Genomic DNA, 13,875 nt, shown 5'->3' with positions numbered 1-13,875 from the left:
GACTACCCAGAGTTCCTGGAAACACTGAGACCCTGGCTCCAAACAGCCCAGGCATCAACAACTGCTGAATTACCAGCCTTCAATAAAGCTGCTGCTTTGCATCAGCCACTGACTGATTTAATTGTGAAGTATTTTGCCTCCCTGTAGTTCTGCTCATTGTGGTATAGTACAGAATAGTTCTGCACATATTGTGCGTTCTTGTGGGCAAAGGGCTCGAGTCACCTCTAATCTCATGACTGGGAGTTTTCCAGTGGAATTTTCTTCCCCTCTTTTCAGGCTAGAGTGGAAAGGAGATTTGTTTTTTTCCTAGCAACAGAGCAAAGAGTACCTGGATGGCTACGTCTGTGGTGATGATGTCCCCTTGTCCTTTTCATGCACTGACACGGTATTGCATGGGTTTCTAAACAAATTGGCAGAAAAGACTGAGGAAAATGAAACAGGGCATTTCTCTACCATCTGCAGAAGGTATTTCTAGCCCATTCGCTTCCTCTTTAATTAATTTGCTAACCATCCTTAACAATTGTGGGCCAGATCTTCAGCATGAATCAACTGGCCTAGCTCTGTTCCTTTAACTGAAACGGACTGATTTACGTTGGCTGGGGATCTTGTCCTAGCTTAGTCAGCAGAACAGCTCTCGGGGAGTTGGCATGTTGACGCAGTACGTTGCAAGTCTGGGATACGATCTGGACATGGCTCCAGAAAAGCCCATTACCCCATTTGTCCTGCCACAAGGGCTCTGGAGAGACGAATGGCACCAGCGTGTTCTCTTGCCGTCTGTGGCTGGTACAAAATCTGCAGCCGGGTAAGTTCAAACACTAGAAATAATAGCAGTATTGCTATTGTCTGCTTTTCCAGCCTTTCAGTAACCTCCCAGAAGGGCCTAAGAATCTTAGAAGAAATAAACAGGGCAAGAAATATGAGTCTGACTAACAGAAAAAATAATGTTACTTGCACCTGGCAACAATTAGCCAACGGGCACTGAGGGACACGATCCGCCCAGGCTGAGCTGAGCTCTACCTCCACCCCGTGACGAGCTCTGTGTCCATGCCGTCAAGAACTGCGCAACACAAGGAGGCTGCAGCAGGATTTGTCCCTGCATCTTCCTCTCTCTTATCAGTGCTAACATCAGGGTCAAAATTCGGCACTGTTCCTTGTGTGAGCTGTCCCTTTGCCGTTGAGGAACAACTGGAGCTGTGACCACTGCCTGCAGGGGTCGGGCAGCTGCCCACTGGTCCTGGCTGGAGAGACTGGTGGCATGTCACTGTAAGTCAGCGTGAGTGTGTTAACCCATTCCTCACTGAGGGTGGGTCCCTCCTTCCGCTTCACCAGGCATTTCCTGATTACAAGCTGCAGGATGTGTTTCTTCTCCCACTTTACTCAGCTTTACATCAGGAAAGCTCCGGTGAAGCCTACGGAGGACAGGACAGCCAGAGGGGTATAAAACCAAGGAGACTGTGCTGAGGTGCTCTGGACGCTGCTCTCCAGCTGGGGCACGGAGGCTCTCTCCACTGGAAGAAGGCATTTTTTCAAATGCTCCTCTCTTCCAATCAAATACAAAAATATTGCAGGTGAAATGTCTGTTGTACCAACAGCCAGAATTATGTGATAGTTTTACACATGCACCAGAACTCACAGAACCCGTTTGTCAAATGCACTGAAGTCAGTGATACTTTAATGGCCTTTACGTTGCAAACATGCTTTTTTCAATCTTGCCTTTAAAAATAATATTGTAAAATATGGATGAACAAGCTGGATAAAGAGCTGGTAGTCAGGACTCTAGTGCTGCTTCTGCCACATTGCTGCTGTGTGACCCTTTGGAGACCATTCAGCCCAGAGTTGCAATGATATTAGACCACGTAAAGGTGTCAGGAGACACTATGCTCTGATCTTGTAAGAATTTAGACACTTGGTGCTCATCATAAACCTACTGTCCCCTGTTCACAAAAGGTCCTACATGCCCCATGCTACTGAGTTAAGTGCCTTTTAGAAATGGTGTGTGTCTTCAGGTGTCCACATGCCTTTGCAGGTGGGCTTTCCTGATTTCTGTGCTTCATTTTTTTCCTGTTGAGTGGGCAATAGTGCTGTTAGTCACATTTGTGTTTTGCTGTCTCTAGTAGTGAGAAGTATTTCAGAACAATGCTTATTTTTACCTGATCCAGGGAACCCTTCCTGTGATCCGCTCCCTGTCCATCGCCCTGTGTTTGAGACAAACACAGCACTTGAGCAGTCCTGCTTCGGACACCCTTTGTAATCTACAAGGTCGTACTGCCCAGGTCCAGGCAAAGGAGGGTCTTTACATGGTGGGATGGCTGGAGCAGAAAGAGTCAAGCAGAATTTCTGTCTGTCAGGAGAAAAAGAAATTTAAGGAACTTGTCCCACACTGATGGGGTTTTATGTCTGGAAATAAAAGCTGTGGTTTCTGTTAAGTGCCCTGGGGAGGTGGATGCTTTAGCCTCCTAAGCCAAAATCTTTGGGAAATGATCTGGGGAAAAAAGGGTCCAATTGCAATGCCATAGAGAGCCCGCTTTGTTTATTGTAAAATACAAAGACTTGCCAGTGGTCCAGCCTCTGTAGAGATCTGGCTGCTCAGCTACTCCAGAGCAAGATAGCGCTGAAACCAAGACAGCGATGCCAAATGACTCCAACTGGGAGTTCCTCCCATTCTCTCCCACTGACTGAAACGGGAGAGGGAGCAGGCTCTAACCCCAGCAGTTGGGCGTGGAGTGTTTTTGTGTTTTCTGATAATACAGACTGGCGATCTTCTCGTCTCATATTTAATTTGCCTTTTCCTCTAGTCCTTTGTCGTTATCAAATGCCACTTGGCATTGCTTCCCTCCCAGCCTACAGCTTCCCACTCTTTTTACAAAACCCCTGTTATAAGATACAACTGCTGAGAGATGTAGTAAAGATACTCCTGTTGGGTAAGGAGAGCCGTGGGCTTTCTCATGTTCTCATTCTTTTCCATGGTCAGGAATTTATTGTTGATCTTAATCTTAGGCCAGGCAACGTCACTGCATGGTGACAATAAATTTACTTGAACAATTTGCTGATGGGCAGATTTATTTGTCTTCTCACAAGGATACCACAGGGGGAGGAGGGCCTGGGAGAAGGGAGTTTCCTTTCATGCCTTTTAATCTCTTTGAAACAAACGGTAGGATGGAATACGTGGGAATGGCAGTTCTAGCTCGAAGGAAGTACTTGAAAGCTTTACAAGCCTCTTTCCATCTCTAATTCCCAGCCTTAGCAAGGGCTGAGGAAATGCCCATGTTTTACCCATCAAGTTCCTTGAGCTGCTGCCCAGCCATGAGCATCCCTCACCATTCCTGCCCAGTGGTTCCCAGATTGCAAGCTCCTCTGGGGGTGAGATTAGGCACTGGCAATGCAAAAGAAACACAGCCTCGTGCTTAAAGCCTCTGCCTGGGATGTGAAGGATCTTTTTCCAGGTCATGTGTGCTCTGGCTTCTTGCTCTGTACAATGGGGATAAGAAATTACCCCTACATCATAAGGGTGGTGCAGTATTTAATTACTGTTTGTAAATGTCTGAGAGATCATCTGATAAAGGAACCTCTGATACACTGCTCCAGGGTGTTATCAACCCACACTCCCCTTCAAGGTAGTGCACTGTAACACTTCCACCTCAGAGCCAGTTCCTGTAAACCTGTGGCAATAACTGGCCACATTGGACCAGGCAATATAGTGGGACACTGTGGGATCACTCTGCTGTCTGACATATTTTCGTATGTCCCATGAAAGTGGCATGTCTTCGAGGCTGCACTTACCTGAAAGGAGTTTTCTTTGCTTCCTTGGTAGGTTTATGTGGCTGATAGGTTGCAGACTCTGGAGTAAATCTCTCCATCCTTGCTAGGCGGGAGATCTTTGACTTGAAGCAAGATGTTATACCCTTGGGAGACACCTTGATGAGGGAATCGTTGATGATGTAGTGACCTACAAAACAAACAGGAAAGGGATGTAAATACCAAACAAGGCCGCAACAGTGGCACTGAGGAAAGAGAGTGCATCAGTCAGTGAATGTAACAGAAGGAAAAAGAACCGGTATAACAGGACTGTGTGGGGAAATCACTTCTGGATTTAAAACGTGCTGTCCTGGGCAGAGCTTATTTCGAGGGACACTGATAGGGCAACTCTAAACTTTGTCCTGAGCATAGGAAAAAATGGAGATATTAGCAATTTTAAAGAATCAAACAAACAGGAGGAGAACTCACACGTGGTATAACTTGTAAGATAAGCTACAAAGCTACATGCCCTCACACTCCAGGTCTCAAACCTCACCTGGCAGTGGGCCAGGAGTAGACTTCTCTTGCAGCTAGAGTACTGTGGAGCTTGGTACATTATGCACTAATGTGGCTTCTCCTGAAGCCTCTGGCATCTACACTGAGCTGTGGGGTGTTCTAGTGATTCCTTACGGCTACTCAAAACTGTCAGAATGGTTTCCGGATGGTTGTCTCAGCAGAGGTTCAAAGGGACCTACCCGCAGCTCTTGGAAGGGAGACTCACTAGTGTCCTGACACCTGCTTAAATCTAATATGCCTTAAGAAGCTCTGGGTGACCCGAATTTGTGTGCAATGGTGCTCTGCACCCTGGAGAATCAGAACCAAAAACACAAGCAACATCCTTCCTCCCAGCTCAAGGCTCACGTACATGGAGAAGGCCATTTTCCAAATTTTTCCAAATTTAATCCTCTTGTGGTTTTGAACACAAACACTGTCTGGCCAGAAACATTGTTGCTTTGCTTGCAGAAATCCATAGAGGTCTGTTTCAGAAAAAGAAAAAGGGCTTGTGAATGCCTTTGAATTGACTTTACCTGTGGGTAATTACTAACAAAGGAAAACCCACATTTAAAATCCAGTTGTCTCCATTGTGAGTGATTCTAATGATACAGCTGTAGGCAGTATTAGGGCCAAAATCTGGGAGTGCTTACCAATTGTAGGCCGGTCTCTTTGTGACTGCTCAGCATGTAAAGTTTGCATTTACACAGACGCCGAGGAGTTGAAACTCTTGCAGAAAATGTGGCTTTGTGTGTTTAACTGCTGTCTCCAGACTCCTCCGACATCAGCTCTAAGTGTCCGGTTTTCTTCAAGTCACCAACTGAGCACAGAATTTGAGGTGGGGCTGCCAAGACACCAAAGGGGCATCTGCGTGGCAGCCGCTGGAAAGCACTACAGAGAAAAGGAGATGTCTCTGTGGCTGTCGCTGCCAGGACTGCAGGGTGGCCTGATGGCTTTGAGCTAAGGATGACTTGAAGAGTCTGTATTTCACTTCGTTCAAGCCTGCAGATAACTGCTGGAGTGTTTGTGCCCTCCTGCAGCTTGCACCAAACTCAGTGTGCAGCACAGTTGTTATGCTGCTAGCGGTCGCTGAGCTAATTAACTTGGACAAAGGTGCCAAAAGTCCCTGGGGGAGCAGGTCACGCTGCTCTTTTGGAGAGCTCAGCTACCTGCTGCAGTCACTGCCCCGGTGCACACTGCAGCTCTTCTACAAAATATACGTAGAAACACATTTCATCCCCAGCTCCTACGGAGCCTCACACTCAAAGTGAGAATTGCTCTCCTTCCAGAGTCAAAAAAACTATGGTGCCAAAGGTTATATGAGTTACCCAGAGTCACAGAATAGATCATGATGACATGGGACAAAGGGAAAGATTCTTCAGATGCCCAAGATGAAGCCTAACCTCCTGGAACATGCTCCAGGATTTAAAGCTTTTTATTGTTGGCTGCTGAAATTGACTTTTTCTAACCAGGTTATAGTTAAAGAAAACATTTAACAGTCAAGGCTAATTCACTGATATAAGTGGAAGAGTTCATGCACAAGAGTGAGGACGTAGCAAGAAACCTGCATAAAAGATTCAAACACGAAAAGACTGATGCTTTTTCCCTGTTTTTCTCTTGTGTTTCCTATATTCAGCTAGTGAAATGCCTACAATAGTCATGATGTTTAACTGGCTTTATTTTAATATAGGGTTTGGTCCCAGAGCTTTGAGGACAGCTTGGGACACTGTTTTCTTGTTTCTCACTCTTTTTTTTTCCTCCAATATTCGTCAAGTTTCAGCTGTCACTGCCTCAAAAGCAGATCCTCTAGTTACTAGACAAAAGTTCCTTTTTGCCTGAGTGAGAGCAGTGACCATGTAAAGACTGCAGGATCTGGCCTTCTTTTTCTTCTCAGATGTCTCTTTGTCTATAGTCATAAATTATCAGACACTGCCATCTTTTAAATAGATAGTTTCCTGTTCTGCTTCTTGTAGGTGAGATATTATCTCCTATAGTAAATCATGAGTCAGTGATTAATTCAAGAAGGCCGTTCCCAGAAGCAAATTCTTACAATGTTAAAAATAATATGATGCGAATCCATTATAGTATGATATAGAAAATAATTATGGCCTGCAAACTAGTTTAATCAACTTAGAACATGCTGGGGCAGATACTCGGTTGGAGTGAGTCATTATAAGAAAGTTCACAGTCTTAGCGTATAGGTTGTGTGAGCGAACATGATTACCCCATGTCAGCTGAGTCTTGGTAACTCTGTACGTGTGCTCTTTGCACACCCAAATTGTGAGGTAACACATGTTTGTTTAAAACACCTTTGCTGATGTTTAAACTGTATCAAATTACTTTATAAAAGCATGAATTGCTTCAAGAACATGCATGCAGCCAGTTAAGATGTCTCAGCTGATGAGTGGCAACTTATTAAACTTATTAAATTGTGTCATCTTCATTCTGTCTTAAACAGCTATGCGAAGTCATCAAATATTATAAAGAGTCAATGCGCTCTGCCTCACCACACAGTGGATGTATCTTGCATTAAAGTGCAGTTTAAAAGGGGACAGCTCCTAGGAAACGGCTGCAATGCAGACATGCTGTGCAGAAAAAGACAAAAACTCTCTCTAAAGAACAACAAAACAATCCAAAAGTAATCACAGCTATAGCAAGACACCATTGAAGGGACAGGAAAGTCCATTAGCAGTGTGTATATTATTATAAACTATCTGATAATTGTTAATAACACTTGTGTTTTGTTAACATCTTCCATATCTCAGAACACACTCTGAATTCCTGTGGAGTAAAGCTGACAACACCCCAGTGAAGCCTGGTCACCGTGGCATGGGTGGGGAGCATCAGGCACAGAACAGTTAAGTGACTTACACAAGGGTGAATCAGCAGGAGGTTCAGGAACTGAACCTGAAGGCTAGGTCCTCAGCTGATATAAACTGGCACAGTTCCACAGCAAGTGGAAGGGCACAGTCAATTACATCAGTTGTACGTACGCAGACCTGACTCCCAGCTCTGAGGTTGAACCTCAAAACCCAGTACCTGTTAAAGATGTAACATTCACCTGCCTTGAGGTTCTTGGCAGAAGTTCCCTATAACCAACCAATGCAGGTCGGATATCTAGGATGAAAACTCATGGGATGCTATGGGGTCTTTCAGTATCAAAGCCAGTGATGTGGCAAGGACAGGGTTTGCTGCTGTCCCAGGGCCAGGGATGTGTTCTTCCTCCCTTTGTATTGAAGAGTTACTGGCCGATGTGTGTTCAAGGTTCACAACAGCTTAGGGATACATCTGCAGCACCGTCAGAGGTGAGACAACATGTCATGTGGAAATATCTGACCTTGCTTTGTGCTCGTTCATTTAGATACTGGTGCCAAACTGCCCACAGTGGCACAGACCTCAAAATCGTAAGGCACAGGGTAAGTACCTGGCGCAAAGCTCTGGGCTGTTGCAGCCACCCTGAGACCTGTACCCAAACTAGGTAGGTTACAGCTAGTTCTAGTGTTTTCTGGAACATCAAACGTCACTTCACAAACATTAGAGATTAGTTGTGCCCCCGCCTTGTCCTCCCTTCCAAATCTCCTTACATAGTATTGATTGGGTGCTGGAGTGGGGATTTTCTCAATCTTCCTAGCAATGGGTTGTTGAAACATGCTAGAGTTTCCCTTGCTAAAGTCTTGCTTGGACTGAAAACATGGTAAGATCTTGTAGGCATTTGCAGCTGGATAGTTGGAGATTTTCTCACATGCAGTGCGTGGAACCTGGAAACAGAGGGAGCAAGGAAACTGTCAGTAGTTGAGTTGGAAAGAAACTGGGAAGCAACTGAGGCCTGGAATTTACCAAATGTAATTCTAACCACCTTTTGCGTTTTAAAAACAGCAGAAACTTTGCTATACAGAATTGATGGCTGCAAGTTCTATGAGATGAAATGGGGGCAAGAGTGACTTTTTCAGGTACTAAGTTTCATTGATTTCTTCTTTTTGGGGTGGAGATGCTCGTCAGCTTGCAAAAGAAACCTTAAAGACAACCTTTAAGTCTTGTGTTAGAGAGAACAGATCCTGAAATTATCCACTTTAGCTATGAATTTCAGACAGCTTAGTACAATATTCTAAATGAGTCCACAAAATGTGTGTGTGTGTATCCTTCTTTACACTTTGGTAACTTAACAACAGGTCTGCCAATTTTGCTTGAAAGGGTTCATGCAAAATTAAAAAGGGCCACCTCTGGGTGAGAATGAGAAAGGAAATTTCAGCCCCAGTAGAAATTTAAAAGATAAGAGCATATGAAAAAGCAGCTTAGAATAGCTGTTGGACTTCCACCTTAATTATAACTGTCTGACAATGAGAAATTATTTTCCTTCTTGGCTGGATTTTAGAAACATCCCAAATACAATAGTAAATAGGTATTGCAGACATAGTCAACAGAGTCAGTTAAAGACTAGATCCATAGTCCACTGAAGTCAATACAAAGGCACTAGGTGACTTTAGCGGCTTTGGAAATCAGTCTGAAATAAAATGCTTCCTCTTACCAGTGAAGGGAAGTATCCAGTTCCTTTCTTTGACAATGAGGTGCTGTTGATCTCTGCAGACAGATGAGTTACACTATAGAATCCTGGGCCTGGGTTTTCATTCTAGCAAGACAAATATCACACATGTTGACGAAGCTATATTAGTTACCTCTCTCCCAGGGCAAACACAATGACATACAGGCGCAGGCTCACACCGATGCTAACAGGACAGCTCCTTTCCCCAGTACATCCCTGCTCTTCATCTTTCTGAGCATAAACCAAAACATACCAATTATTTTAGGAATAACTCTGAGAACAGTGATGCTGCAACAGAACAATGGTCCATACAGTCCACATGTGTCCATATGTATCTAAACAACTTTTAAACCTCGCTTTACTGACCCTTACAGCTGTGAGTTCCACAAATGAACAACTATTAATTTTTTTTTTTTAATTTGTATATCTGTTGCTCCAAACAGCTTTCATGGTAAATATCATCCCAGTTTACAAATGGAAAATGAACACTGTTTGTACAATTACTTCCTTCTTTCAAGTTGAAATTTATGGGGTTTTAAGTTTATGCTGATATTCTTCTGTTTTATATGATATGGGAGAAGCTCACTATTTCATTTTTCTTAATTATCTCACATGCATTTCAAGCCATCTTATTTCCCTTCTCTCTAAATTAAACATCTTCAATATTTTCAGTCTTTACTGGGACTCTAATGATCATATCTCTTATTTCTAAATTGACTCTATTTCTGCTGTAGCCTTTTTTAGAGTTAGGGTGGCCAGAACTAAACATAACATTCCAGCTGAAGGTGTACCAGCAGCATAAATGACGGTATTATTGTATTTCCTGTATCATTTTCCAAGCCATCACTTGCACCCCCAAATTTTACGCTTTAATTGTAATTGTGCATTGAGGTAGACGTCTTCATTGTTTCAAAATTATACTCTTTTAATGCAAGTCTCCTGTTGCATGGAAAACTGAATATTTCTGAGTATGAGGAAGATCAAATTTCTCTACTGTCTACATGGCAATTTGTATAGACTGGGAGCCCCAGCAAATCTAAAATCTCACCTGTAACATCTGAGTTGGACCTCATTAATTCAGCATGTGGGCAGAATGCATTATTTGCAGTCACCACACCTTTCCTGACTCTGTTCTCTTTCTGGGCTTTTCAAAAAGAGGACTGGGCGGGATTCTATTTATAGAGCCAAATAAATCAAAACCTGCCTGTGTCGTACATGATACCACCAGCTTTTCAGGCTTGGTCCCATGAAGTGCTGAATGTCCTTGGTAGCATGCCCTACTTCTGCCAATCCCCCTCCCCCAAAAAAAGTGGGATTTGGGACATCTGGGACCATACAAGGTGAAAGAAATAACTTTGTACTAACATAAATGTGAAATGATTCCAGTATGTAGGATGGAAAGAGCTGAAGTTTCTGATCTTTGAGAGCATTCTACCATTATGTGAACTTCATTTATTGTCTTGTCTGCCACTTACCAATGGAAAATATACTGGAAGTGACTTAGTTTCTGTTCTGATGACTTCAGAGTTGGATTCTGACAATGATCAGATGCTCCCCCAAAAATAGAACAGTTTGAAAGAGAATAAGATGCATGGGAGTGAAGAACAAGGCAATGTGGAGTGAGAGTAGAAAAGAAAGTAGTTTGGGTATTATTCCACTCATGCAAAGACACGAGATTGAATGAAGGGATTTGATTGTGTAGAAGTCTTTGCAGGATCAAGAAGGAGCAGGAAAGATGCAAGGTTAAAAGTGGGGAAATGGAAGCCTGCATAGGACAAGTATATAGTTGATTAAAAACCACCATCCAGACAGGACCTGTGCTGATGGCCGTACAGCAACAGCAGCCCTGGAATGACTTGCTCCCCCTTAAGAAACAACCAGAAATGGCAGGGAGAAGAATGGAGGCTCTTGCTTTGCTTGGTCTTGCAAAAGAGTAGACTAAAGGGAAGAATAGATGGGAGTGGGCAGGCGGTGTTGTCTACTGGAGAAAATGCTGTTGATTTATAGTGAGATCATGGGCAAATCACTTCACCAGTCTGTTTTTCCACTGCAGCTGAGCTGTTTCTTGCTACATGCATGGACAAGCGTAATAGTGCTACTACAGTGCTAAAAATAATAAAACCCAAATATGTGCCACTTCCATTAAAACGGGAAGAGTGTTGCAAGGAATCAGATCCCAGGTCTCCAGTTCCTGTTATTTGCAGATGTAATCCTTGCAGATTTGGCTTTCCTCATAAAAATGCCACCTGAGTTCTAAAGCAGATGGTCACAAATAATCTTTTCCACCTATTTTTCTTTGTAGGAAAATACTTCAGGACAAACCAAAAGCTGAGGTATGTGATGCAACTCTGGGAATTTCAGCAGAGCTGCTCTGATGTACACTGTGTTTCAGTTCAGCCCCTGTGTGATGCTCCTAGGATGCCAAACTCACAGGAGATTTCTGAAGATGTGGTCTGAGGGCTTGTCCACATATGGAGCAGGCAGGGATCCTGAGCTAGCTATTTTTTATCAACCCCCAGAACTAGAAGCAGAACAGACACTGCACTGCTCTGGTCTTCGACTTGCATCTCCACGTGGCCCTGCCACGTGGAAGCTCTGCCACATGCTTGAGGTTCTCCACCCTGTGCTCCGTGGACAAGAGGGTTGTGCTGAGGAAAGCAAGATTGGTCCAATTTGCTAGAACTGGCTATTAAAATTGCAGCAGGTTTCCAAAGCAGCTGATAAAAAACTGCATCTGCAAGCTCCATTCCCTGGTGTTGCCCAGGCTTGGCTGCTCCTGCTGACCAGCCTGCTGAGGCTTGGATGGAGTCCCATGCTCAGCCCTGCCCCGTAGAGGGGAGTTACTACACCGGCAGCACGTTCTCGATTAGTGCCTTCCAGGATAGCACGTGTCAGGGAAACAGCTACAGAGCCCTTCTCCCATCCAATCCATCCAGCTCCGGGTTTGGCATGCCCATCATCACCTCAGTGTTGTTGAAAGTAATTGGAGATTAGACATCTACACACCCTTGGAAATTTACCTCCTGCTAAAGTGACTGCACACCTCTGTGCCCTTTGAATGCTTTGAATCATATTCTGGTAATGTAAGGGGGCACTGAGCTGTGAGGTAAGTCCGTCAGAAATACCCTGCAAACTCCAGTGTTCCGGGACCTGCAGGGATGTGTGAAGACAGTGGTAACCTGGCAGGGTTACAAAAGTGGGTCAACGCACCTGTTAGGTATTCTAGGTCAGGTAGTAAAAAGCAAGTAGGCTCTTTACATTGCCTAAATTATAAGTGGGTAAACTTCATGTACTGGCATTTATTCCTGACTACCCTGCTAAAGGAATGTGCTCCAAAACGGCTTGGGCTGAAGAGGACACAGTCAAGTGCTTTTGATGGAGGAAACTAAGTCAGCAGCCCCCAAACGGTCTAGTGTTAATGCTTCCCCTCCCCTACATGGTGCAGTAACTTTTCTCTAGGGATAAAGCTTAAGAAAGAATCAGCCAAGCCCTTGTGTAGCTTGTGGTTTGGCTTCCTGCCTGCTCTGCCCTTCAAGCAGGAAATTCTCAAAGGGAAGGGAGTGCTTTGTGAAGCTACCTTAAGACTCTGCCTCTTCTCTTTTAGTCAGAACTTAGCATCAGGTCATCTGGAACTCCTGGAAGCTGACCAGACAGACTGATGGCGCCTACAGAAGGTATTTAAGCAACTTCTCTACCTTGATCATTTTCCCTCATCTTCTGTCCTTTACGTCCTTGATTGCTGTTATTCAATCCTGAGATAATACACTCCTGATATCACTGAGATGGGAGAGACAAGCAAGGATGAAGAGATCAAAGAAGGAGAAGAAAGAAAAGATGCCAAAGGCAGAAGAAAGAGGGAAGATGCCAAATACTTCCTTGATTTACCTACTTTACATACCCGGTACACAAAGTTTCAGAAATTCTTAATATACTTAATTTTCAGAGTTCTGGGATTACCACGTAGCCACCAGACAGCAGGAGACTGTCAGCAGGGGCCACGGGCATCCTCTTTCCACCAGCAGAGGAAGTAGCTTGAAAGCTGGATCCAGAAAGCCCAGGAGGCCCTTGGCTCCTGTGAGCATTGGCTGGACTTGAAAAGGAAGCCTGCATAGTGCAGGCTGGGAAAACAGTATGGTTTTAAAATATCTTTCTGCTTCCCTCTGCTGGCCAGATGACAGATGTACCAATGTAACTCCTACAAATCAGGGAAGGCTCAGAGTGAAGAATAGCACAAGATAGGAGGGGTCATCTTGTGCTATCACTACACATTAACTAACCATTAACTCCACTGATTTCTTTGAATTTGCTCCTGAATTCCAGAAGAAACACAACATACATGTATGTGTCCTGGGGAGCTCAAGAAGATTGGAAATGGGACCAGGGCCAAAGCTGTGTGGGTGAGAGATGGGGAGATGGTACAGACAAGAGTGCTATATGTGGAGTAATTTCAAGGTTTAAACCAATAATATCACATTACCACTTTTCTCATACTGTTATCAGTTGTGATTACAAAGTTAATTTAACAACCTTGATCTAAACTTAGTTGCTATTCTTGTTACAAAACAGGATCATTATGAGTTGCAAAAAATTCAAATCAAAGACATAAACTTCAAACATTTTTGTTACTCACTTGGTTATACTGAAATCTCTTTGATTGAGAATTAAATCCCTTTTTTTCTGAGTTTGAGATTACTTTCCTATGCTGTTTATAAGGACTGGAGGAAATCTTGAAACCTAAAAGGAACAGCCAATGATAACAAAATTCTGAATATGGAGATACAGGAAACATGTAACTACAACACCAGCTTTCATTTTAAATAGGACGGGTAAGTTAAAGGCAAATCTAACATTAATGCAGTATTCAAGTCAAGAAATCAGCAGTCATTTCTGCATTTAATTTCCCCATTTTATTTAAGAAGCAAAGGGAAAAAAAGCACTTCGAAGCACTACTGTTGATGAATGGGCTTTAAGGGTGACTCAGTGCTGTTAAATCACTTTTGCAGATTGTCCTCATTTACTGAGTCAGGCATCTTAACAACTCACTTCTC

General features: G+C 43.7%; 1 protein-coding gene across 1 annotated transcript; it reads right to left on the bottom strand.

Annotated features, from left to right (window-relative positions):
* Positions 1-2,150: 2,150 nt before the first annotated feature.
* STPG1 (sperm-tail PG-rich repeat containing 1) lies at positions 2,151-13,561 on the bottom strand (the record flags this gene model as incomplete). Its single annotated transcript, XM_009579831.1, has 6 exons — positions 2,151-2,341; positions 3,781-3,946; positions 4,661-4,772; positions 7,872-8,045; positions 8,813-8,914; positions 13,458-13,561. Coding segments are annotated over 6 exons (849 nt in total), but the record flags the coding sequence as incomplete, so codon positions are not given.
* Positions 13,562-13,875: the final 314 nt, after the last annotated feature.

The sequence above is a fragment of the Fulmarus glacialis genome, unplaced genomic scaffold, assembly GCF_000690835.1.
Source record: "Fulmarus glacialis isolate BGI_N327 unplaced genomic scaffold, ASM69083v1 scaffold24266, whole genome shotgun sequence".
In the NCBI taxonomy this organism is placed as follows: Eukaryota; Metazoa; Chordata; class Aves; order Procellariiformes; family Procellariidae; genus Fulmarus; species Fulmarus glacialis.
The sequence above is the reverse complement of the archived record's forward strand: the minus strand, read 5'-3'. Positions and strand labels throughout refer to the sequence as shown.